At 42.7% G+C, this 23,747-nt stretch overlaps 4 protein-coding genes across 4 annotated transcripts; 2 read left to right on the top strand and 2 right to left on the bottom strand.

The window, feature by feature from the left end:
- Positions 1–479: 479 nt before the first annotated feature.
- Positions 480–7,838, top strand: wipf3 (WAS/WASL interacting protein family member 3). Its single transcript, XM_083899786.1, has 9 exons — positions 480–553; positions 909–960; positions 2,556–2,651; positions 4,085–4,217; positions 4,728–4,877; positions 4,963–5,610; positions 6,464–6,604; positions 6,683–6,784; positions 6,862–7,838. Exons 3-9 carry the CDS (start codon positions 2,574–2,576, stop codon positions 6,900–6,902), a joined length of 1,293 nt encoding a protein of 430 aa, XP_083755912.1. The 5' UTR covers positions 480–553; positions 909–960; positions 2,556–2,573; the 3' UTR covers positions 6,903–7,838.
- Positions 7,839–8,038: 200 nt separating this feature from the next.
- Positions 8,039–10,902, bottom strand: LOC310936184 (peptidyl-prolyl cis-trans isomerase FKBP14-like). The gene is made up of 4 exons (XM_083900204.1): positions 10,523–10,902; positions 9,544–9,695; positions 9,046–9,173; positions 8,039–8,787 (listed from the first exon to the last, which is right to left on the bottom strand). The coding sequence occupies exons 1-4, from the start codon at positions 10,726–10,728 to the stop codon at positions 8,629–8,631; spliced, it is 645 nt and encodes a 214-aa protein (XP_083756330.1). The 5' UTR covers positions 10,729–10,902; the 3' UTR covers positions 8,039–8,628.
- A 1,682-nt stretch (positions 10,903–12,584) lies between these two features.
- LOC310935903 (uncharacterized protein) lies at positions 12,585–14,690 on the top strand. Its single transcript, XM_083899900.1, has 3 exons — positions 12,585–13,076; positions 13,400–13,525; positions 14,328–14,690. Exons 1-3 carry the CDS (start codon positions 12,713–12,715, stop codon positions 14,651–14,653), a joined length of 816 nt encoding a protein of 271 aa, XP_083756026.1. The 5' UTR covers positions 12,585–12,712; the 3' UTR covers positions 14,654–14,690.
- Positions 14,691–15,976: 1,286 nt separating this feature from the next.
- On the bottom strand, positions 15,977–22,742 carry LOC310935468 (uncharacterized protein; the record flags this gene model as incomplete). Its single annotated transcript, XM_083899371.1, has 17 exons — positions 15,977–16,046; positions 16,744–16,846; positions 17,303–17,432; positions 18,482–18,601; positions 18,687–18,826; positions 19,156–19,252; positions 19,444–19,524; positions 19,609–19,644; positions 19,785–19,829; positions 19,906–19,932; positions 20,020–20,082; positions 20,194–20,265; positions 21,769–21,795; positions 21,966–22,010; positions 22,228–22,347; positions 22,449–22,558; positions 22,640–22,742. The coding sequence occupies 17 exons, from the start codon at positions 22,740–22,742 to the stop codon at positions 15,977–15,979; spliced, it is 1,389 nt and encodes a 462-aa protein (XP_083755497.1).
- Between the last annotated feature and the right edge of the window lie 1,005 nt (positions 22,743–23,747).

Raw genomic sequence — 23,747 nt, forward strand, 5'->3', positions numbered from 1 at the left:
GTTCAATCCCTGACTCTGCTAGTCTATATGTGACCTTGAGCAAGACTTCTAACCCCATGTTGCAGCGGGTGAATGGCAAAACTATAGTGTAAAGCAGCTCATCAAGACTAGAAAAGCTCGATTTAAATACAGACCATAATACCAACTCTTCTTCTTTTGATTTTATTTGGTAGTAACTAGTAATAAAGATAGTTGGAGGAAATGTAGTGGAGTAAAAGTAAAAGCTGCTGGAAAGATAGATAAAAAATAATACAGATGCATGAACTTTGAACACCGCATGTAATACCGTGTTTTGAACACAGGGGGGCAGAAATGTGCCATCATACAGCCTAAAAGTGGAGACACCGTAAACTCAGTGGGAATAAAATCCCCAAAATCCATCCCGTGATATCTTAGTGCGCCGTCGCTATGGAGACGTCCTCACCTGTCAATCAAAAGTGTCTCATGCTCATATTAAAAGTTTATTCTAGTGCTCAGGTGTTTAATTTAACTTTATTTTTAAAACTTCAGCTTTAAAACTGAGGCGATGACCGAGTCTCTCTCTCTAGTGTTGGTGGGTAAGGAGTGGCTTAACTCTCTCTCTCTTTCTGTGTGTGTGTGTGTGTGTGTGTGTGTGTGTTTGTGTGTTTGTCTGTGTGCGCGCGCCACCCGCTGCGCTCGCACGGGAATAAACCGTCATCAGCCCCATAATAAAGAGGCCACCGTGCACAACAGCAGTTCCATGTTGTCAGCGTCTGCTGAGTGGACACAAAAAAACACACACAGTTTCCTGTGCGCCCGGAGCTCCTCAAGGTGTACTCAGCAGAGCTGGAGTGGTGAAGTTGTGTCCTCATTTGACTAAAAATAACCTGGGAAACTTTTTTCTTTCTTTTTTTTCTTTCTTTTCCCCCCTGACTCGTGATGCGCAGAGCGCTATGAAGGCAGTTTCTCGCTGAAGGTTTCCCCGGTGGATCACTGAAGGTAAGACTAACTTTGACACGGATGACAGGTCGGGAGAGTGTCTCTGTGGTTTATTCCATCAGCGTATTATTCACAGTGAAGTTGTTTCTACTGGATCAGAGTTTATTGGATGGGTAAAAAAAAAACTAGAAATTGATTATGTGTTACCTACTTCCATGGTTCTCAAACTGTGGTGTGTGTACCATCAGTGGTACACAAGGTGCTACTAAAATAAAAGTGCGTTTATGTACCACCAAAGCAATGGAAATTCATTGTAGAGCTGATACTAGTGATTCTTTTCTGGTTAACCTGTTGATCGCTGAGAATGATTTTAACCTACTATTCAACCATTTGGTCGACCACACTTTAAGTCACTATATCTCATTGAAAAAATGCATCAAGCTGAACTCACTAACACTTAATGTGACTTGTTGTGAATGTTGTACTTTATGTTGAACAGACGTCTCAACCATTTAGTAGAGGCCTGTATCTGAAATACTGTAGGATCTAATTTAAAAATAATAAATATTGATTGTCGTTATTGTTATCATAAGCAAATAAAATAAAATAAAATATTAAAAGATGCCAAGAAATAATTTTTCCTTTGCTTTTTTATTGGTGCGTACCTTAAAGGGTTAAATATCAATGAGGACGTCCTGAAAATGACTTGTTTTATCCACAAAATATTCACTTGAGGAGAAAATGGTCTAGAGAAAAATAGTAAACTCCTTTAGTTTTCAACAGCTGCCATTTCCAGCTGCCCGTCTGTCACATTGGTTGGTTTTTCTGCCACATAATGAACATTTTATGGGGCAGTGAAATCGACAACTGGTGTAAAAAGAGGTGGATTTTCCAGTTTGTCCCACCTGTTTCCAGCTTTGCCCCCCTTTAAGATCTGCACTGAGTCAGTGACACTGATATTGTGTGTACACAAATAGATAAAGATGAGAGAGAGTCAACTAAATCTCCTTTTGCTCTGTCTTTTACTAAATGAGGATCATGCACAACCTTTGGTAGAGAACTAGTCCAGAATTCCCGATGTCAACAAGCTGTTTGTTTACGTCTCAGTGAGGATCAATTATGGGCCACAAGCTGCCAACAACGCGAGGAGTTTGAAATGTGTTGACATAACCCTGGAAAGCTCCGAGTGCTTATTATTGTTGTTGCTCCTGAAGGCATCCTGTACACAACTACATGTTTTTAGTTCGGCGTAAGCTGGGAAAAACCCAAGAAAGTGTCGTAGAACTGTGCACTTTATGCATTCAGTGGCTGCAGTGAAGGCCCTTTGTCAGCCAGTGACTCGAGGGTCTATTACTTTTCACACAACACTCGCCATTGTTCCTCTCCAACGTCCCACCACACAACACGGTGGGAAGAAGAGGAGGGAAGGGGCAGGGAAAGGCAAGGGGGATGTGTCAGATTTCTCTGGAGAGGATGGAGCGCTAGCTGCTTCCTGTTTTGCGCCGTGTGTCGGAGAAAGCTCTTCCTGTTCGTCGAAGGGAAGAGGGTAGGACATCGGAGTGTGACCCTTTGCACAGTAGCAGCTCCTGACATGGAGGAAGATAACATATACAGTATATACAGTATAAAATTGTGACTTTTTCTGTCCTGAGCAGGTCTCTTAGGGCCACAGCATGCCAGCACCTCCTCCTCCTCCCCCTCCGCCTCCGCCGGCTCCACCTCCACCGCCCCCCACCGCTGCCTTGCCACAGGTAAAACTGTGCTCTGTCATCACTCTCTCTCTCCTGTGTCTCATGCAGATGTAAACACACACTTCTTCCTCCTCCTTCTCACTGACCATCATCCATATACCTGCCAGTTATTTGCATTATTGATCGAGGTAACACACACACACACACACACACACACACACACACACACACACACACACACACACACACACACACACACACACACACACACACACACACAGAGAGAGAGAGACAGCAGACTCTCAGTAGCAGACGAGTGTAATGTTTCTACAGCAGATGTCCTCATGTTGAATGAGCAAACAGAGCCACACTGCAGTTACGACATAACAATCCTAACCCAATTACTGTAATAAACTTAAGCAGTTCATCTGCGTCCAGGTTCACTTATGTTTTGTACATCTTGGTTGTGAGTTGATGTTGCCTTTCTTTGCCTCTGGCATCAAAAAAATTGATTTTCTCCGACAGAACTGCTGCTCACTGGATATTTCTTCTTTCATGGGTGAAAATCCCACTAGATCAGCGGTTCTGAATTACTCAGACCAGTCACCACGATCACCTCTCTTTCCCATTCTGATGCTCCATTTGACCTTCAGCGGCTCGTCTTGGCCGTGTTTACGAGGGATGTACATTTTTGGGTGGCTCACGATTGTCGATTCAAAAATTGATACAATGCATAGTGGAAATTATGGCATCAAAACAATGCAGTTTGTATAAGATAATGTGATAATGTGATCACACAAAGGCAAACTTAAGGGGAAAAGTTAACATTTATCAATTCAAAACAAATAAAAACTTACTTCCTGTACAAAAACATAACTTGCATAGATAAAATCTTAGACAAGCTGCCCTTTTCTCCCAGAAGTTACAAAAATAAATTGTACACAAATAACACAAACTGGTGTTCTGTGTGATTTTTCAAAATAGAAACAATAATTATTTTTTTGGACATTTATGAATCGATTCAGAATCGTGGATAATTAGAATCGCGATTCCTATGTGAATCGATTTTTTTCCCCTCACCCCTACTGTCTACATGGCTAAACGTGCTGAGTTGCTGCCACGTGATTGGCTGATTGGATTTGTCTTAACGAGCAATTAAAGGTGTACCTAATAAAGTGGCCAGCATACATAGTTGTGAGTCATAATCAAACGATATCCTCTTTAACAGATGATAAATAATATGAATGGAACAAGGTCAGAGCTGGAACAGCAGAACCATTATTAACAATGGCAACTTTTTTTTATTAGCGTATAAATAGCATATACGTGGACACTTAATGTGCTTTTATGGGTGTTTTATTGGGTGCTTCTTTTTCCTTTTTACTATGTAGTTGTGTGTTTTTATTGTTCTTACAATGTAGCACTTTGAGTGTGATATACACTCTAAGATATGATTATATGAAGGTGTTTTCCTCTCTCTCTTTCTGCCACAGTGTCCATCTGAGCCTCCTAAGCTCCAGTCTGGAGGAGGTGCAGGAAGGAATGCCCTGTTGGCCGACATCCAGAAAGGAGCCAGGCTCAAAAAAGTGGCTCAGGTCAACGACAGAAGTGCCCCTGCTGTTGACCGTAAGAAAAAAAACATCAACACCTCAATATACAGAGATTTGATGACACTTGCATGCAACGAGAATCACAGAGTCATCCTTTCTCATAGTGGAAGTGGGCTTTAACAGTGAGTGTGTGTCCACTTCAGGAAGGAATGCACTGCAGCAGATAAGGACAGGCATAGTTTACCCTGGCAAACACAAGAGGGCTGACGTGTATTGTATCACCATCAACTTAAGAAAAACAGAGGGGAAACTTTCTCTTATCATGGTCAACTAAAAACAAGTACAACTGCTTTAAGTTTTGGCATTCTGGGGTTGAAGATTTAAATTTGGTCATCTAGAAACAGTATTCAATTACTTTGAATACAAGTGTAGACCTTGACAGAGCAGTGACACTGTGGGAAACGGTGCGTTCTTCACTTTCATGGTCAAACTGCCCCGTGTGGTGCTTTACTCACGTTCTTGCCTGAAGAATTGCAGTGAAACTAATGACTCGCCTGCTCTGCACCTGTGTGTTTTCTTTGCCCAGAGCCAAAAACCAGCAGCGGAGATGCCCCGAGCAGTGTGGGAGCTTCTCAGACAGCTTCATCTGTGGGACCGTCCTTGGGTGGACTGTTCGCTGGAGGGTTTCCCACTCTCAGACCTGCAGGACAGAGAGATGCAGCAGGCAAAACTGCAGGTTGGTGTAAAGTGAAGTCAGGTTGAGATTAAAATCTCTTGTACACGATTCATACGGACACTGTTTTCATCCATGTGTGTTAAAGTGTCTCGCTCCAGCTCGTCTCTGTCTCTGAAGCCGCAGTGGAACGCTCCGGCGTCAGCAGAGCCCGACCATTACCGGACCCTGGAGCCCAGGAACTCCGTCCACCGTGCGCTCGCTCCGTCGTCCTCGGCTCCCCCCTCTCCGTCTCACGGCCACAAGCACCCGCCTCCCTTCCTCGCGTCCTCTCCTCCTCCTCTGACTCCTCCTGTCCATCCCTCTGTTCCTCCCCCACCTCCGCCACCTCAGGCCTTCCAGGACCGTCCAGCCAGCAGGCCTCCTCCAGTCCCCTCCTGCCCTCCTCCTCCCCCTCCATCCCAGGTCACCAAGCCCACCTGGCTTCCCATCCAGCCCTCTGCTCCACCCCCTCTTCTTCCTCCACCTGCTGTCCCCGGGGATCGCTCCTCAGGTTGCTTCTACCCTCCGCCCACATCTCCATTCCACATCCAGCGGGACAGCCCTCTGGGACCTCCTCCTCCGCCGCCTCCTCCTCCACCTTTGCCGGCATCCTACACCCCCACCTGTCCGTCTTCTCTCCCTCCACCACCACCAAAGATGCCCCCAGTGCCCTCCCCAGCCATGCGCCCCCTGCCACCGTCATACCCTTGCAACGCCCCCACTCGACGGCCTCCTGCTGTGCCTAGAAGTGCAGGTACGTGGACACGTTGAAACAAATCTCTTAGTTGACTCATGTATGCATTGAGTAAAGCTGATATTTATTATGTTAACCTTTCAAACTAAATAAATCAGAGGCCTGCACAATTAATAATTTGGATGGATGCTGGATATAAGATAAATAATACAAATCTTTGAATCTTTATTTTACTACACATGTCATTATCTCATCATTAACAATGGCTCTGCTCTAGGGCTGTGCAATGAACCGAAACTTGTGTTTCAACTATAATTATGACTCCAAATAATCAAAACAAAATGATTATTACAAAGCGGGGGGCTTTTATTTTGAAAATAAGGCTTTTAATGTTGTCTGGCAAAACCAGAACACCCACAGAAGACATTCAGTGGGTTAAATACACAGTGTGAGTAAAGATATATACAATATACAATAATTTATAGTTATTTTAAGGTAAATTCGAAAGGTTAATTCCTAAAAGCATGAAATAAATTCCATTTGTTTCAACTTCAACTCAATGAGTAATTGTTTGAAATAATTATGATTTAAATTTGACCAATGAGCAATTTTTTATTATAATTTTTTTAATAATGGAGCAGCCTTACTCTGTTCCGTTCATGTTAGTCAGGACAGTGCATCAGTTTGACACTGGGGAAGCTAAATGGAACTCAGCCATCATTTAATTGGGTTATTTACACCTGTGATTTGCCCACTGTGACCTGTGAAAAGGGCAGGAAAAAGAGCTCATTATTAGGATTTTGACACATTCCATTATGCGATACATTTATTTGAAAGGTTTTACTTTGTGTTGTCATTTCCTCGCTAATGTCAGACTCGTCTAATCGCACCCCCGCCCCCCGCCCTGTTGCAGGTGCCAGTCGCCTGGCTCCTCCCCCTGCTCCTCCAGCACGTTCCCCGTCCACCGAATTGTCCATGCGCGTTCCTCCTCCCCCTCCACCGCCTCCTCCGCTGCCCCTGTCCAGTCTCAGGAATGGACACCTGCACAGTCTGGGTGAGACTTACAGACAACGAGGTTGTGAGATTAGACTAGACACAAGTGAGTGAACGCGTCTGCTCTCTGTCCTGGCAGATGATTTCGAATCCAAGTTCCAGTTTCACCCGGTGGAGGATTTACCTCCGCCTGAAGAATTCAAGTCTTTCCCTCGCATCTACCCCAGCAAAGAACACAGAGGTAAAGAGAAACCAGCAGCTTCTCTCTATTCCACAGTGTGTCCATGACCTCTTATGTCGTTTCCTCTTCTCTTTCAGTGAACCCCAAACCACCGGGAATCAGGACACACCTCAGATGAGTCGAGGCCTGCTCTTCTCTCTTCTTCTTCTTCCCCCACACAGCAAAACAGACCTTCTGGATACAAGCTGAGCATGTGTGTGTGTGTGTGTGTGTGTGTGTGTGTGTGTTTTTGTGTTTACTGTATCAGTGTGTATGCGTGTGCGTGTGCGACAGATTGTCCCCGCCTTATACTGACTATGTGACATTTGACCTTTTCCAGTGTGGAATGTTTTGAATGTGTGTGAGGAGGAGGGCTCTCCCTACTCATGCTCACCAACGACATACGCCGCGGTTTGTGGGGCTATTCTTCTGAGGACGCCTGCGTCGACTTCCATACATTTGGACAACCTCAACAACAACCTTAACTATAACCAGTTAATCCTAACCTTAACCTAAACGCAAATTAGATCTTAGCCCTCCTACTTCCTCAGAAATGAGGTTCTGCCTCATGAGGACCACGTTTAGTTTCTCTATGAGGACACACACACACACACAACTCTATACTCCAACAACAGTGTCTTCCAGCAGCTATAATTAACATGACTCTTGCCACAGTTAGTAACAGCTTCTACACAGGGGACAGACCTTTTCTTTTCTCTCTCTTGAGAGACATATTGTCGTGACATAAACAGGAGTACTTTTAAAGTGAAGAATTTAACATTTAACAAACTTTAGGAAACCTTATTCATTTGTCGAAATACCTCACATATTTTAATGCCTCTGCATTACTTGGGGTTTGCACAGAGCCAACGATTTAGCCTGGTTTCACTGTAAGGCTTCCTGTGTAAATGAGATGAGATGCAGGGTCAACACACGCCACAATTCACTCGCACAACCTACCTGGATATTCATTTATAATTCCACTTATATTGTCATAGTGTGGCTTTTCTTCATTTTTATGTGATTCTTTTTTCTACGTACCAAAGCAAACTATGACTGCAAACAGTATGGAAATACATGGGTTTTATACTTCACCGAGTAGCTGTGTGTTATTAATAGTTGATGAGTGAGGTTTACTGTTTCCCCCAGCTCCCTCTGTCCGAGCCTATGCAGAGACAGTGCCACCTGCTGGTTCAACGTATACATGTGCACGTAATGACCACAAACAATTTTGACCACATACATTCAATCAATTGTTTATTTAGACATAAGGGAAAAAACAGATGCACAAATCTGCCCAAATCAGGGCAGCCATTTGCTTATTGGGATTAGTTCTGACTTGTTTACATGAGCAAAAGTAAATTCCAAAGAAACAGGATGATCTGGATTCTAGTCTGCGCTAAGGGAACATGTTCTGGTTTAATAGTGGAGTGTGCAATACTTCAAATACAGCCGGCAGCACTCTGGGAAAAAAATAATAACAGGTACAGTTATTACCCAGTGTGCCATCACATGAGTCTTCTCTGGATATGTAGATAAAATCTCTGTCAATCAAAGTCAATTTCTGGGTTTTCTCTTCTGAATGTGGCAGTAAAACTGTAGGACTGATCAATATATCCTTACTGTTTTTTTAGTACCGTGTTACTAAAGAGGTTTAAACTTTAAAAAGTCAGACCATTTTCCCAAAAAGACAACATTTGGTCATTTGCCATGGAAAGAACACACAAAAAAGACAAAAAAACTGCATCACATACGGTAGAAAATTAAACAAAAGTCACTGTCCCATCCCCTGCAACAACACCGCTTTAAAGAGATAATTTGGAGAAACCTGAGAGAATCTTCTTCATCCATGACTGCGAGAGACTTTACAGTTCATCGTGTCTGTATGTGAACTCTCTGGAGGATATGAAGCCATCTTTGTTCTTATCCTCTTTGGCAAAGATATCTGTCGCCATGTTCTCGTGCAGAGTGTCATTGGGAGGGTAGCCGTGACGCTCAAACTCCTTCTTCAGGTATTCTTTGACCTGAGATTTAGAGACCGGGTTGAAAGAGAAAAAGAAGATGTGTTTGTGCAGCATACAGATATAATAAACTATAGGTACCTTTCGTGATATGGTGAACGCTGAAGGGTCATCTAACAACCTAGTAAGACAAATCCTAAAGTCCTATGACCAATAATACACCTGAAAAGGTGATGCTTCCATGGGTCATAGATATGCATTACTAGCTTAGAGTTAGGGAATTAGAGGCTGATGGCTAAACTGTCAACAAATTGTCTTTACCTCATGTTTGGAGAGTTTCCAGTCATCGTTGAGGTCCATCTCCTGGAATGACTCGTGCGATCTCGGTCCATTCCTGATCTCAAGAACTTCTACGATGAAGGTTAGCGTGCTCTCAGGTGGGATCTTACCTGTTCAAAAGGATAAAAGACCATGAAGAGCTGAATTAACTATTGTCTACTACAACTAGTACTGAGTACTACCTGGTTTGGTTAACTCAAGCTGTGCAGTTAGTCATAGCAAAAGTTACAGAGGTGCAGAAGAAAAAGATGTTAGCTGGTGGTGTAAGAGTTATTGTTATTGGTTGTTATGCGTCTGCTTACCAGGACAAGGCTTAGTACAGTTCACATGCTCCATGTTGAGGAAAAAGTGGACTAATGTGACTGAATGAAACCGTCATTCAGTGTAGCAGTCCTAGAAAGCCAACAAGACTGGTTTACATCCAAACATGCATGACACACAGCATGTACAGTACAGAGAAAAGAGTGCAAGGTACGGCACCTTTTCCTTCCTTCCCATAAGCCAGTTCTGGAGGAACGATCAGTTTCCTCTTCTCTCCGGCACACATGTCCTGCAGGCCTTTATCCCAGCCTTTTATCACCTCCTTGATTCCAAGTGTGAACCACATGGCCTGCTTGTCGCCCTCGTTCCGACTTGTGAACAGACACAGACACAAGTTTATATCCGTATTAGACACACTTTCCAGCAATTATAATATGTTTATAATCTGTAATGATCTTTTTAAATGTCCACCTTCATTGTATTGGAGGACGTTTTAGAGATGAATAACACAAAATATTAGCATACACATGGATGTATTACAGGGATCAGCAGTAAATATGGTCAAAGGCCAATTTTTTTCGTAAGCAATTGAATATCGGGACAAAAAATCATATCTTCATCAATCAAAAGTGCCTTAAACCATCTTCAGTCAGAAAGCAAAAACATGTTTGCTGCCTTAAACTAAGAATAATGTGGATGTTGTCTTTAATCACCAGCTGGTACTGTTCATTTGTTTTGCATCTTTTCAGTTCTTTGAGCCTAATTTATAGTATATAAGTAGTTATTTTACATACAATATTAGTGTTTTTATTTTTGTTTTTCAAACCAAGTTCATATGTTTTCAAAATAAAAGCTATTATACCCGCAGCTATTGCAGGTGGAAATGTTCTAAATTAATTGAAACTTAGTTTATATTCTTTGTGCTGTGGAATTCAAAAATTATATACAAAATAATTTTTAATATCATTGTCACCAAGTTTCTTCAGTGTTACATAAATGTTTAAACTTTGGATCTGTGGCAATAGTATTGCAATAAAATGAAGATAAATTAAAAGAAGGCAGTTATTTAACATTATGGATGCTAACTGCTCTGCCCCTTGCTCACGTCCCCATAGGTAGAGGCGTAACCATGGGGATTCATTTCCAAACGAGCCCCCCCCCCATGTGCAGCACCTTGAAGGTCTCGTGTGAAACATACCTGGAATGAAACATGGTCCCGTTCTCAAAGTAGCCGTCGTGGTGCACGAGCAGGATGTCTCCATACTTAGACTTTCGGCGACAGAGGAAAGGTTTGTGCATCACTTCTATCTCCACCTCAGCCTCGGGCACTTTCCCCCCGCTGACCGAGAGCAGCAGCAACAGGAGGGAAGAGCAGAGGCAGCTGAACACGGTCAACATCAACATCGTCCCGCTTCTGCTCCGCCCGCTCACGAAAACACGAAAAATAGTGGATTCACTTTAAGTTGCACACGCAGGAACAACATGTGAGATCAATCAATCCTCTACGTGGCAGTGACGTTTCAACAAAGTAGTTGTTGCCGGATATATTCCTATGATTGGTTGCTTTCCACCCTTAGACACGCCCCCCTACAAGGGTTGCCAGGTCCGCTGAGCCAGTTGTTTTGAATTACAATGGATGACAATTTACAAAAACACCGTCTAAAACCGTGGTCGACCATGATAATGAGAAGGCAATAAATTAATTAAGAACTTTTTGAGGCCTACCCACTTTACTTTTTATGTTTATATAATTAAGTATTTGTTTCATATTAAATTCAAGAAAATAACATTCATGTTACACCTACAACAAACCAAAAACAAAACAACAACAATGGGAGTCTACATCGTCAGATTTCCATGTTTATTTTGTTATTTCTATTTGATCATTGTTCCACATGGTTTTATTTCATCCATACATGTAATGTATTTCATTAACAGGCAGGAAATGTCAAAACTTTAAACCAGGCCTCATATATACAGTATATAAATCATAAACTACCATAGTAATCAGTGAGCATGACTGTAACAATGTTATTTTAGGCTTAATAACAAAACTGAAAATATTGAAAATGACTACTCTTTTTTTATTAATTTTTTATAACCTCTCATGCATGGCCTACCTGCACTACTTTCACATCCCACCAGGAGATAAGGCAGTTTAAAAGGAATAGTTCAGGTTTTTTTTTTAATGTGGGGTTGTATGAAGGTGTGACCACCCTGTGTTGTTAGAAAGGACACTGGCTCTCACATTTCCTTTCAAGGCATCAGAGGTTAAGGTTGGAGCAGAAAGAAGGACTGGATATTCAATATCCAGTCCTTCTACACTATGGCTCCGTTTACACCTGGCATTAACATGCAGTTTCTGTGATCAGATTACAATCGGATATCGCATGACCTGGGACACACTGAGGAACAGAGCCGACCTGTGGCAGAGGCAGCATAGACAAATGCTAAGAGGAGGAAAGTGTAACCTTCACTATAATACTAAAACTAGTCAGTACTATTATTTATTAATCTGAAAAAATCCCACAATAATATGACTATATAGCAAATACTAGGACAGATTGTTATCCTGCCAGCAGGTGGTCAAAGATGCATTGTGACCTGGCATTAGAATGTGTTTTTTTGTGATCAGATAGCAATCAGATAGCTCTTCAACATGCATTTACAACTGGTATTTATGTGTCTCCAGTGTCCACACCAAGATCTGATTGTGATTGCTATCTGATCACAGTCATATCGCCCTTATGTCACCTCCCCCTCTGCATGCTGCCATATCATCAACAACAACAATAACGTTCGCCACACGTGTAGTCGCACTCTTGTACGGACTTCTCTTTGCTTTTTCAACACAGCAAAGAGGAGTCCGTACTATAGCGCGACTTCACGTCATCTTCGACAAGCTGGAAACGGGCGAAAGAAGAGGAGACTGTGCAGTTTTGTCGCCGATGTCTCGTTAGCTGTGCTCGGAGCCACCAAGTACCTCCGCTCCGCTCTTCGTAGTTGTTATAGTCAACTAGAAAAAACAAGGACGACAAAGAACAATAACTTAAAGAATGGTATAAAAAATGGTATGAAATGTGAATTCTGAATCACTAATTAAATCAATTGTTTTGGATTTCTTCTGCAGGAAAAAGTATGTGTTTAACACCCAGTTAAAATACACCAGAATGGCATCTACTTCTTTAAAACTTTATGGGGGACACCCCCCCCACTCCCCACATTACAAATGCTGCTGACGCCCCTGCCCAAGTGTAAATACAATGCGTCTCCGCTCCTCCCGCAACAACTACTATAACCGGAAATACGTCATCGAGCTGCGCTAGCTTGACACCAGCGACACTGGCAAAACAACAACAACAACAATTTGTTTGCAGACAACAGGCAAATGGAAGATTACAGAGGATGGAGCTCCGACGAGACGAGGTGTTTGCTCGCGCTGTGGTCGGACAAAAGTGTGCAGGTGAAACTGGACATGTCGTACCGTAACCGCGCCATTTACGAGGAGATAGCGAAGTCCATGGCGGGCATTGGGTATAAACGCACTTGGCTACAGTGTCAGCGGAAGATTAAACATCTGAAACTGGCGTATAGAAAAGCAAAGGATAGCAACGGAGGGAGCGGTAAAGGCAGGACAGCCTGTCCCTTCTTCGAGGAGATAGACGCGGTGGTCGGCGGCAGACCCGTGTCTTGCCCCGGTTCCAGGGACGCGTCGGATTACATGGAGCCTTTGAATGGAGAAGAGCAGACCGGTATGTTATTGTTTGACTCCTGGATAAACTGTTTACTGTTCTTAATGTGTTATTAACGTGGTTTTACGCTGTTTACTGTAACTGATAACCGTCCAGACAAGAAATGTGAGTTATTGTGTGACAAGCACAATATTTGCTGTCAAATATGTAAGTTATTTGTTTGTGTATTAGGATCTTCATTAACTTTACTTTGAGCACATCTAGACTTCCACCTCTAAAACATACTTTTCTATTGTGCCTGCCTAAAGTTATAGCCACTTATTGTTATGCTAATACTATTATAAGTCAAATTTGTGATGATAACTTCTCTGTTTTGTGTGCAGAGAGTGAAGACGATGCTGTTAGGATACCAACTGCCTCTGAACCGTCCACGTCATCCACACCATCAACGTCTGCAGCCTCAGAAGCCGAGGGCCGGAGGAAACGTTGCTCTAAAGTCAATGCAGCAGGTACAGGTTAATATTCTTATATGTGTCCTTAAACCAGGGGTTCTCAAAGTGTTGATACCTGAGGGCCAATTTAGGAACCCAACATTGGACTGAGGGCCGCCAAAGGAAAAAAAAGAATAAAAACCAGAAAGAAATCCCATTTGTAATCATTTTAATGACCAGATTGCAGTTCTAGAGTTTAGCGTTAAGTAATATAAGCGTTAATATAATGTAATTTAAGCGTTAATATAATAACTCTTTATAATTTACTGGGTAATTACCCAGTATGTAAGCCATTGTTCATACCTTCTAATTACAGGTTAATACCAATAACACATTTCTGTTACCATATATTTTCTGGGTAAATAGCTAGTAATTGGGGGCTGTAGCTACCTGCTTATTACCAGCTTATAACCCAATAATACACTAAAATTCACCATATAGAAACCAGGTAAATACCCATAATTTTTGTTTACACTTATTGGTCTGTAACCAGTAATGTCCAATAAACATTTAACAAGCTTAGTACCTCCTGGATTAAAACTATCAACTGTAATTCATTGCGGGCCGCCAGAAATGTTTCTGCGGGCCGCCATTGGCACGCGGGCCGCACTTTGAGAACCAATTGCCTTACTCAATGGCTTGCACTGGTCCAAAACAGACATGAGTGGAAATCCTTTGTTGCTGCCCTACATGCCAGTAGGCTTAAAGGGAAGTAACTAACTAACTTAAACAATGGCTCAGTTTCAGAGTATGATCTACCTGTGCTGTGAAGTGAGTCAGACTAATAACATGTTCTGCTGTGTTCTCATTCTTCAAACAGGCGGCAGCAGCAGGAGGAAAAAGTCCCGATTCGACACAGCCATAGAGACTCTCACAAAAGCTTTGGAAAAATCAGAGAAAGCTGAACAGGACCTGCAACTTAAACTGCAAGCTGCTCAGCACGCACACGAGACCAAGCTGATTTCTATGATGTTGCAGGCGATGAACGGTCAGTCCGCTTTTCAACCCCCTCAACAAACCACGCTCCCACCAGGATCTCCGTCTGCGCTCTCTCCTGGTACTGGTCCTGGCCTGGCTGCTGCAGCGGCATGTTTTGCCTTCGTTTGTTGCAATATGTTTAACACAAACATGGGACAGACACCCTGAGCACAAATGCAGACTTTCACAACTCATATACTCAACTTCCTCCTGTTGTTTTGTAAATTATTGTACTTTTGAGAAATAAATTAAATATTGTTAGAACGCCACCCTTGTGCCCCTTCCAGTGTTTGTCACAACCTTGGAGCCAGGTCACGACGGAGGTTATGCACATTATAAAGACAGTTAAAAACCACGATGCGCAGGCATGCTTGCTCTGCAAGATCAGCTTGGGCGCGAATAATATCCTTAATCGCACTAAATTAACTCCAAAATTGTCAGACATGGGACAGTGGAAGTTTATTGCAAACTAAAACTGTTTTGTAAGTTAAATATGTGTTCCTGATTACAGCTGGAAGCGGCGTTAAGGTCTTGAAAAAGTCTTAAAAAGGTATTGAAATTAACTAACTATTGCCCTAAAAGACAATAGCCTTATAGTAGACACCAACATGATGATATGATGTTGCATTTTGACAGTCCTGATAGCTCTGAATGACAATTTAAACAGTGAGACAGGTCTTTATTAGTGGACAGTGACGTATGAAATTTACACGGATGCAGGCAGATTATCAGTTAGTGACATTATAGTGAATCCATTCATTGTAAGAGATATAAATATTTTCATGCTGCTGTTTAAAAAACCCCTCCAAACACGCCTTTGTATGACATTCATTTTCCTCGGTGTGACATTATTTAATCTCTAGAGGGCCACACTTCATTCACAGCACTGGTTAAAGCACAGTCTACTGTGCGCCGAAAACACATTCACATGCAACATCACAGCACTGCACTCCATAAATATGTCTTCTAATACACTGTAAAGAACACATTTACACACCCCTGATTTGCATACTGCAGTACATATAGTGTCATAATTATAATAATAATATTGCTGCCTCTTCAGCATAAGCTCTTTTTTTTTCTCCGTGTCTACAAAAGAAGTAGCTTATTATTTCATTAACAGTCATTAAGTCATACACATTTAACTATTTTAGTAACTTTCAATCATTTTTTTTTTACACGTTAAACATTTCTTCTAAGTGTCCATAACAGTGCTGCAGCCAATGGTGTGACATTAGCGAGGGAGCTGCTCTAAAAGAGTTTAAACCTCCCTGTCCAAGAGGGACAGTCCATTCAAAGATGACTCCCGTGACAATCCGTGGCTCAGGACAAGGCACCAGAGTGTCTCTCGCTTTCTCACAGTCCCTCAGTTGTTGTTTTCAAGGGTTTGCCTTCAATTGGATTCTGAAGTGAAATCCCCTGTGATCAGACAAAGGAAGTTGCAATGTAGCAGCTTCTTTTTTTTTTTTTTTTTTTAATAATGTCTTCAGTTCAGGTGAAGTACTTGCAACCAGTGGAATCAATGAAGCAGGAGTCGGTGCATCTGAGCTGCCCGAAGGATCTGCAGATAGATAAGAAGGAAATATTACAAGGACTCAGTTATGTTCTCAGACTGCCACTAGCTGCAGTTTGACCTCTATTAATTGTAATGGCGATGATGTCTGAATGATAATGATGTAGCTGGAATCAACAATGGATTATTTTAGCTCAGCACAAAATGGGGGTCACCTATAAGGTTTTGTTGTGTTTTCCATTAAAAGTCACACTTTTATTCATCAAAAGAGTTGCAAAATGAATAGAAAATATAGTCAAGACATTGACAAGATTAGACATAATGATTTTTTTTTTCAAAATAATATTTTTTTGCCCTTTCGTCAAAGAACCAGCAAAACTGTTTTCAGCTGTGCTAACATCATTGCACAAGGGTTTTCTAATCATCCAATAGCCTTCTAACGCGATTAGCAAACACAATGTACCATTAGAACACAGACGTTTGCAGCTAAAATAGTCGTTTACCACATTAACAATGTAAAGAGTGTATTTATGATTCACTTAATGTTATATTCATTGAAAAAAAGTGCTTTTCCTTCAAAAATAAGGACACTTGTGAGTGACTTTTGAACATAAAAGTGTACATAAATATGCAAATATGCTCAATATGAATTAAAAGGAAGTGCATTGTGCATTAGTGTTGCACGTCCGACTAAAGACACATGCATGTTTATGTGTATTTATTGTAAAGCTGTGTCTGAGCATACCCAGGAAGATAGGATTTGCACGTCTGATAACCAAAGTCCTTTCCGTCGCACTCCTCCATGCCTTCATGTCGGTAGCCGTCTCCGCAGTAGGCCCACCTGCAGTCTGAAGAGAGGAGAGGAGGAGGAGGAGGAGGTTGTTGCAGACATAAGGGAGAGAGAGAGAGAGAAGACATTACTAATTGCTTTGGCAACTCCTCCTCCTCCGTGATTCAGTGATGCCCATACAGCATTTTCCTGCTAATTTAATTGAACAGCCAAGTGGAGAGCAGCGAGCGAGGGCATGGCAGAGAAGAGAGAGGGTGAGATTAATGAAAGATCAAGGAAAGGTTTCACAGCGCTTACCGCTTTCATCATCCTCTGCCATGTGTGGCTCACAGTGTGTGGTGCACTGGAGGTTAGGCTCTGCAGGGCATCTCACGAGCAGCTGGATATTATGCCTCAGCTACTTTGTAGTTAAAGAGCAGTTGTGTGTCTTTTGTAGTCTAACATATACATCTCTCAGATGAATTAAAACATTTGAAGTCTTTTTCCCCGTATACTGTTGGATTATGTAACTCACTGAGGCAAGTGTCGGTGACAATCTGGTTTCCATCGTCACACTCCTCTCCGTGCTGCGCCTGCACTTTTCCGTCCCCACACACACCGACTCTGTCTGGGACTTTCTCCGTAGACTGGAACGGCTGGAAGGGCTAGACGAGTGGTGAAGAGGAGATAAATTGTGATAAATCGACCTTCGATGCAAACACTGACAACCGGAGGCTGTTGTTTTTGAGGAAGCTGAGGGGATTTAATGTTGATAAAAACTCTTTTTAAAAATGTTTAATTCATCTTTTACGGATATTCTGGTTTGGCAACATCAGCATTGTGGACAGGAAGAGGCTGGGACATGGTATGGTCATATTTTCACCTGAGAGCCACTCAGAAGGTCACCCTAAGCATCCTCTGCATGCAGAATTTAGAGGGTTGCTGGTGTCTCGGAGAGCAAACATCATGTAGACATTTAAAGCCATTTGTTCTGCTGCTTCAGCTGTTGGTTTCCAATCCAATCCAAACAACGGCTTCATATTACAGGTACTGAGAGATGTTTGACAATGAGATTAGTGGTTGGCAGGTGAAACGGTGTCAAGGCATCTCGGCTAAAACTAGGCTTTAAAGCCTAATTAAAGCTGGTGTATTTAGATGTAAATGTTTGTTTTTTTCTTCCAGAGCTTTCAACTGAGCTGGTTTTTCTCAGTTTATTACTATAAAAATGAACCAACTGAAACTGGAAATCTAATGAAAGAGCCTGCAAAGTATAACATTAATCAAGATCTTCACAAAATCTGTTTATATGACTGTTTCTGCGGTCAAAAACAAACTTATAACTTACCAATATAGTGCATATTTCAGTCTTGACGTACAATTAAACTGTCAGCTGTAAATGATCACTACGAATTACTCATTGGATAGTGTTCAGATTATTACAGCTTCCAGCTCCAGCTGTAATTATTTAAAACCTTATATAACACTCCAGTACGCTCTTAGAAATAAAAGTGCAAAGTAGAACCATATAAGGTTCTTCGGCTTGTCCTCATAGGAGAACCCTTTTTGGTTCCCCTTTCGGAGCGTTCCACCACAAAACCTTTTAAAACCCTTTATTCTGGAAAGGGTTTTTCAGAAGCAAATGGTTCCAGGTAGAACCTCAGCCCTTGTAGAAGAACCCTTTTGCAACCCTTATTTCTAAGAATATAGGTGTTACCTGTATGGGCTTCCATCCGTCTGTATCTTTAAAGTAAAGTATCTTCTGATCCTTCCTGAATGCGATTGCATTGTCCAGAGTTAGACGGCCCATCTCCTCCTTATTGTTGACCACAAATATCTAGGACAAACACACAGAGGACAATAGTCAGACACAGTTAGTAAAGATGTGAGAAGATTTCTTTATGGAGGGACCAAGATCTCACTGCGGGGACTTTATTCGGGCCGTTCCGTTGTGTGTAACTTCCATAGGGGGCGTTGTTTGCTCCAAGCACGGTGTCGCAGTCACAGTGACCCGTTGGACCTGGAGGACCCTTCTCTCCCTTTTCCCCTACCAGATAAAGACCTGGAAGGACAACACACTGAATGTCAAGGACGCGACAAACAAGTGCCAAACACTGTATTTCATTTAGAGAGAGAGATTTGGCAGGAGCGACGCTGGTGTCCCTCAAAACCGCAAGTGCTCTTGGAGGTCGGAGAATGTTCCGAAAGAGGTCACAGAGTGATCGGAATATAAGCCACCACATTGGCACGTGTCACTCTAATAACTGTAAAACCACTCTGTCTCCACACAAGGATGAAGTTAAAGTTAAAGGCCTTTCAACTTTAAAACCATTAAGCGTCATTTTATCTGGACTGTATTTCAGTTATTGCATAATATGATGTATGATTCACCTGAGCCAGGTGGACCCGGTGGACCAGGGAGGCCATTTGAACCGGAGGGACCTGTAGGGCCACTGACTCCAGCAGCTCCACCGTGGCCCTTCATACCCTGCACGAACCAAGGAACATCGCAATAATATTAGTGAATGCACACACTTATACAAGCACTGAGGGTGACCTACATGTGCATAGCTGTGATAATCCATGGAAAAACAGTGTGTGCATGTGTGTAGACATAATGTTTACAAAGTGAGAAGATAGTAATATAATTAAGGAGCAGGAGTGTATTGTTCCCCTCACCTGTTTTCCTCTCTTGCCAGGTCGTCCAGTTGGCCCCCTTTTCCCTGAGACTCCTGGCTCTCCCTTTGGCCCTTGTTCACCCTGAGAGAAGAAGAAGAACAGCCTGATTACATTACCGTGAGCCCAAAATATTCTAATAACTCTTCTTTATTTGATGTTTCTTACCTTCTGTCCAAGCATCCCGGGCAAACCAATGGTACCCTACATAATGGTATAAAATGGTATAAATGACAGTGTAAGCTAACTCTGAGACTTAAATAGCTTGAAATCCATAGATCTCTTCCTCAAATCACGTGTAATAATCACAACTACTCTTAAAAAATGAAGTATTTCTCTCAAACCTTATCGCCTTTTGATCCTGCTGACCCTGGATCACCTTGAATACCCTTTTTTAAAAATGAGGAAAGTCAAATGTTGAATGTACCAGTTTCAGAAAAAAACTAATAGTGATTGTGAACTCACCTTATCTCCTTTGTAACCAGGTAAACCCTGAAAGAGAAGTGAGGAAAAAAAACAGCAGATTAGACGGAGGAAAATCCAACATGAGTGAGACGTGACTGTGAAGCTGTGACTGACCTTTGACCCTGGTGGTCCTCTCAGTCCTGGTAAGCCCATTAGTCCTGGATCACCTTTCTCACCCTAATTAAAAAAAGATAATGTGACTTGCCTTAAAAAGAACATTAGAGTGTTTAAAGTGCAATACAAGGCCAGTAATGAGTCACTTTGTATTATAAAAACCATGATGTTTACCTTGGGTCCCTCTGGACCAGGCCATCCTGAAAGTCCTTGTTTCCCCGGGAGACCTGGAGCTCCAGTGCGGCCCTTCACAAACACAAACCAATACTTCAACGCTCTTTCACTTCATTCTCCTCTTGTTGTTAAACTGTCAAGCCTCTAAGGTCCAGTGTGTAGCGTTTTATTGGCAGATGCCCACATAAAATGCTTGTTCGAGTGTGCGATTGCTTTAAAAAATTAAAGACTTTCACTCTTAAAAGTAAGTGGCTGACCATCTTGCATCACCACATTACAACAGTCAGAGTGAATGTCAGCCACGGACTGACACAGGCACACTGTACCTTTAAGGAAAGAGAATGAGATGATGGGTTTGCTGATTTCCTGAGGTTCCTGGGTGTCGATGATTTACAAATCTATGTTCATTAAGATTGTTTTGTTTTTTTATGGGGTACTAGTTTTAAAAAAATCAGGCAAAGTAAGAAAATCATACCAACTAGGGCTGAATAATTTGGGTAAAATAAAAAAAAAGTGTTATTGTTGTTATTATTATTGTATTTATTTTAACAAACTGAATTCACCTTTTTACACCCAAATTTGCATCCGTTCACTTGGCTTCTTCTCTATTGATCAAGCATAATATTCAACCACTAAAACTACGTTTTCTGTCCAGGAATGCAAGTAAATAATACAATTTTTACATCTTAATCAATAATTTATAATATGTTGTTTTGTAAAAACAGTACATTTGACAATTCATGGATAATAATAATAATATTTTAGCATTAGAAATATAATTTCGGATAAAGAGGGTCTATGTATTAACCATTACAGAGATATAAAAAGTGATTTTGATCATTACCAATACTGTTAATTTAGGGCAGCTGTGGCTTTGGGTGGTGATCTAATACATATGTTAAGCACTGTACAATTGCTTAATCAGAATACATATCATTCTGACCACATGGTCTTTTTTGTTAATTAGCAGATTGGGAGCAAAACCTTACTAGAGCTCTCCCCATCACCAGCTCAGAGTCAGATATACAGCATCCTCCAGTCTCTGTGACATCTGGATGAGTATCCCACAACTGCTGCCATGCTTGCAGTGTGCTCTCATTTAGCTGCTGCCTGCCTGAGACACTGTGGACCTGCTGCTGCTGCTGCTGCTGCTGCTGTGTGGAGTGATTTATCATGGAGAGCAAAAGCACTCTGGGAGATTAAAGTGCAGAGGTGGGGAATGCTGGAGAGGCTGGATCAGCAGGACTAGAGTCCAGTAAGATGGCTAATGGAGCCAGGCCAAGGAAAAAAACCAAGGAGGAGACAAGATGGAAGAAGCAGCAGCAGAGGAGAGAAAAAAAAGACGAGCGAGAGAGGACGAGAGCGAGCTTTGCTCCGTGGTCACGGTGACCACTGAGACTAATGGAGCATGAACCATTTAGCAGCTGCAGAGGATATTTCAAGCGCATCGATGGACAAATCACATCACAGAGAGATTGAGGACGCATCGAGTGGACAACAGGGGACAGATCCAGATTGCATTATTCTGAGGACATGGACCACAGAGAGAGAAGAAGAAGAAGAAGAGAGATTCACCTTCAACCCTGGGCGTCCAATTTCTCCCTGGAGGACAAATGAGAGGCGCATTAGGGCAGTGGGACACAAGGACACGCAAATATGTCTATCGCAAAATACATTAGAGGCATCATTTCAGCTTTGTAAACGAGATTTCTATCTTAAGTGATCTGGTTAAATAAAGGTTTATATTAATAAAAAAGAAAAAAGAAATGCACCTTTTCACCCTTCGGTCCTCTGATGCCAGGTAGTCCACTGTGACCCTGACACATGACACCAAAGTTACACACTCAGCTCACACATATCCACAAACGTGCAGAAAAATCAATACTAAACAGTTCATGTGGTTTTGTTGCCACACATCATTTGCATCCATGTCTTAAATATGGCTGCAGCACACTTGACCGCACTATGATTTAATCCAATTTTAAGGAGCAGTGCAACAGTGTGTGGTGTTTTATTTTGAAGCATGGTCCTTACATCTGGACCCTGGGGTCCTGAAGGTCCTGGAGGTCCAGGCAAACACCCAGGTGTGCCAGGTTTTTCTTTTGGCTCCTCCTCTTTCCCAACTACACTTGGCTCCAACACACCGACGCCATCCTTTAAACACAGTCAACGTAGAGATATAGATCTATATATGACATGTTTGTGAATGCCAACAGGTGCCTGCTGTGAGGGAGCGGATGAGGATGAAGACGTACGGGGATTCCTCGCTTCGTCAGCTGAGGCGGCGGAGGGAAGAGCGGCGGCGGAGGCGGCGACATGAGGCAACAGGGGTCGAAGCCCCTCGGCTCATCCAGAAACCTGAGGACTGAGAGAGAGGTATGCAGGGTTTGTGATTGACAGTTAGTCATCACACACACACACACACGGACACACATGGATGTCTTACCTGACCTGGCTGAGAGGATGCTGTCCATGAGAGGGTGATGAGATGAGGCCCACGCAGGACACATGAGGATGTGGAGGGACACGGTGAGTCTGACCAGCTCCATGCTGCTGCTGCTGCTGCTGCTGCTGCTGCTGCTGCTGCTGCTGCTGCTGCTGCTGCTGCTGCTTCACTCTCACTGAAACACACCACACGAGCTGTTACACACTCACACACTGCTGAGCAGAATGCAGTTACTGGCAGCTGTCACTTTAGCCTACTTTGCAGGGTGTCAGTATTTCATCACTCCCTTTCCTTCAGCCCCCCCCCCCTCTCTCTCTCTTCACAGCATAATAAACTTGTTGCAGCTCAACACTGCAGTAGTAGCTGCAGCTGCAGCCACCTCTGTAATCCCAGACCTCTGCCAGAATTAGATCACTCACAGACGAGCCATGGCATAATATAGCAGGTGTATCCACACACACACACACACATTTACTGCATGCACCATACACACATTAATATATATACACCTTAATTAAAAACAACAACATTACATTGAAGCACGTGCAGGTTGTTTTGCACAGACGCTGCTTCACTTATGTGAGTCATTATAATCTCATTCCTTCTGTTTGTATCCAAACCTTCACCTTCACTTCACGTCCTGAAGGAATCAATGTCATCCACATCATTTCACGAGGGCACTGAACGCGTCTTACCTTCCACTTGGATTTGTGCCGCACTTGTGGACCCACTGGTGCTTCTTCTCTTTCTCCCCCAGAAAAACAGCGCGTGGTGCGCAGACCCACGGATTAAAGGAAGTGGCTGCTCACATTTCCCCCACCGCTGCACAGCCAGTGTGGACCGTTAATTAATCCGAACCACTTATCGACCTGTGTCTTTTCCCTCCGCCTGTCAACATGACACAGTGGTGTGTGTGTGTGTGTGCAGGGTGGAGTTACAGTGGGTGTCCAGCAGGGGGCGCTGAGCGGAGACAGCAGCACTCCCACAGTGGCAGGTGTGGCACTGACTTCAGAATGAGCAGAGACGCTCGTTTGACAGGTTTTGTGACCACAGTCATCCTGGTGGTCTGTTTAGTGGCGAAATGGCGCCACCTGCTGGATGTTTTAGT

This window comes from Microchirus variegatus (genome assembly GCF_963457635.1).
Source record: "Microchirus variegatus genome assembly, chromosome: 13".
Classification (NCBI taxonomy): Eukaryota; Metazoa; Chordata; class Actinopteri; order Pleuronectiformes; family Soleidae; genus Microchirus; species Microchirus variegatus.

Coding starts and splice junctions, on each gene's coding strand:
- LOC310935903 (XM_083899900.1), top strand. CDS start 12,713: ATGGAAGATTACAGAGGATGGAGCTCCGACGAGACGAGGTGTTTGCTC. Junction 13,077..13,399: donor GAATGGAGAAGAGCAGACCG/GTATGTTATTGT, acceptor TTTTGTGTGCAG/AGAGTGAAGACGATGCTGTT. Junction 13,526..14,327: donor CTCTAAAGTCAATGCAGCAG/GTACAGGTTAAT, acceptor TTCTTCAAACAG/GCGGCAGCAGCAGGAGGAAA.
- wipf3 (XM_083899786.1), top strand. CDS start 2,574: ATGCCAGCACCTCCTCCTCCTCCCCCTCCGCCTCCGCCGGCTCCACCT. Junction 4,878..4,962: donor TGCAGCAGGCAAAACTGCAG/GTTGGTGTAAAG, acceptor TGTGTGTTAAAG/TGTCTCGCTCCAGCTCGTCT. Junction 5,611..6,463: donor TGCTGTGCCTAGAAGTGCAG/GTACGTGGACAC, acceptor GCCCTGTTGCAG/GTGCCAGTCGCCTGGCTCCT.
- LOC310936184 (XM_083900204.1), bottom strand. CDS start 10,728: ATGTTGATGTTGACCGTGTTCAGCTGCCTCTGCTCTTCCCTCCTGTTG. Junction 9,696..10,522: donor GGGACCATGTTTCATTCCAG/GTATGTTTCACA, acceptor TCTGTTCACAAG/TCGGAACGAGGGCGACAAGC. Junction 8,788..9,045: donor GGAAACTCTCCAAACATGAG/GTAAAGACAATT, acceptor TCTAAATCTCAG/GTCAAAGAATACCTGAAGAA.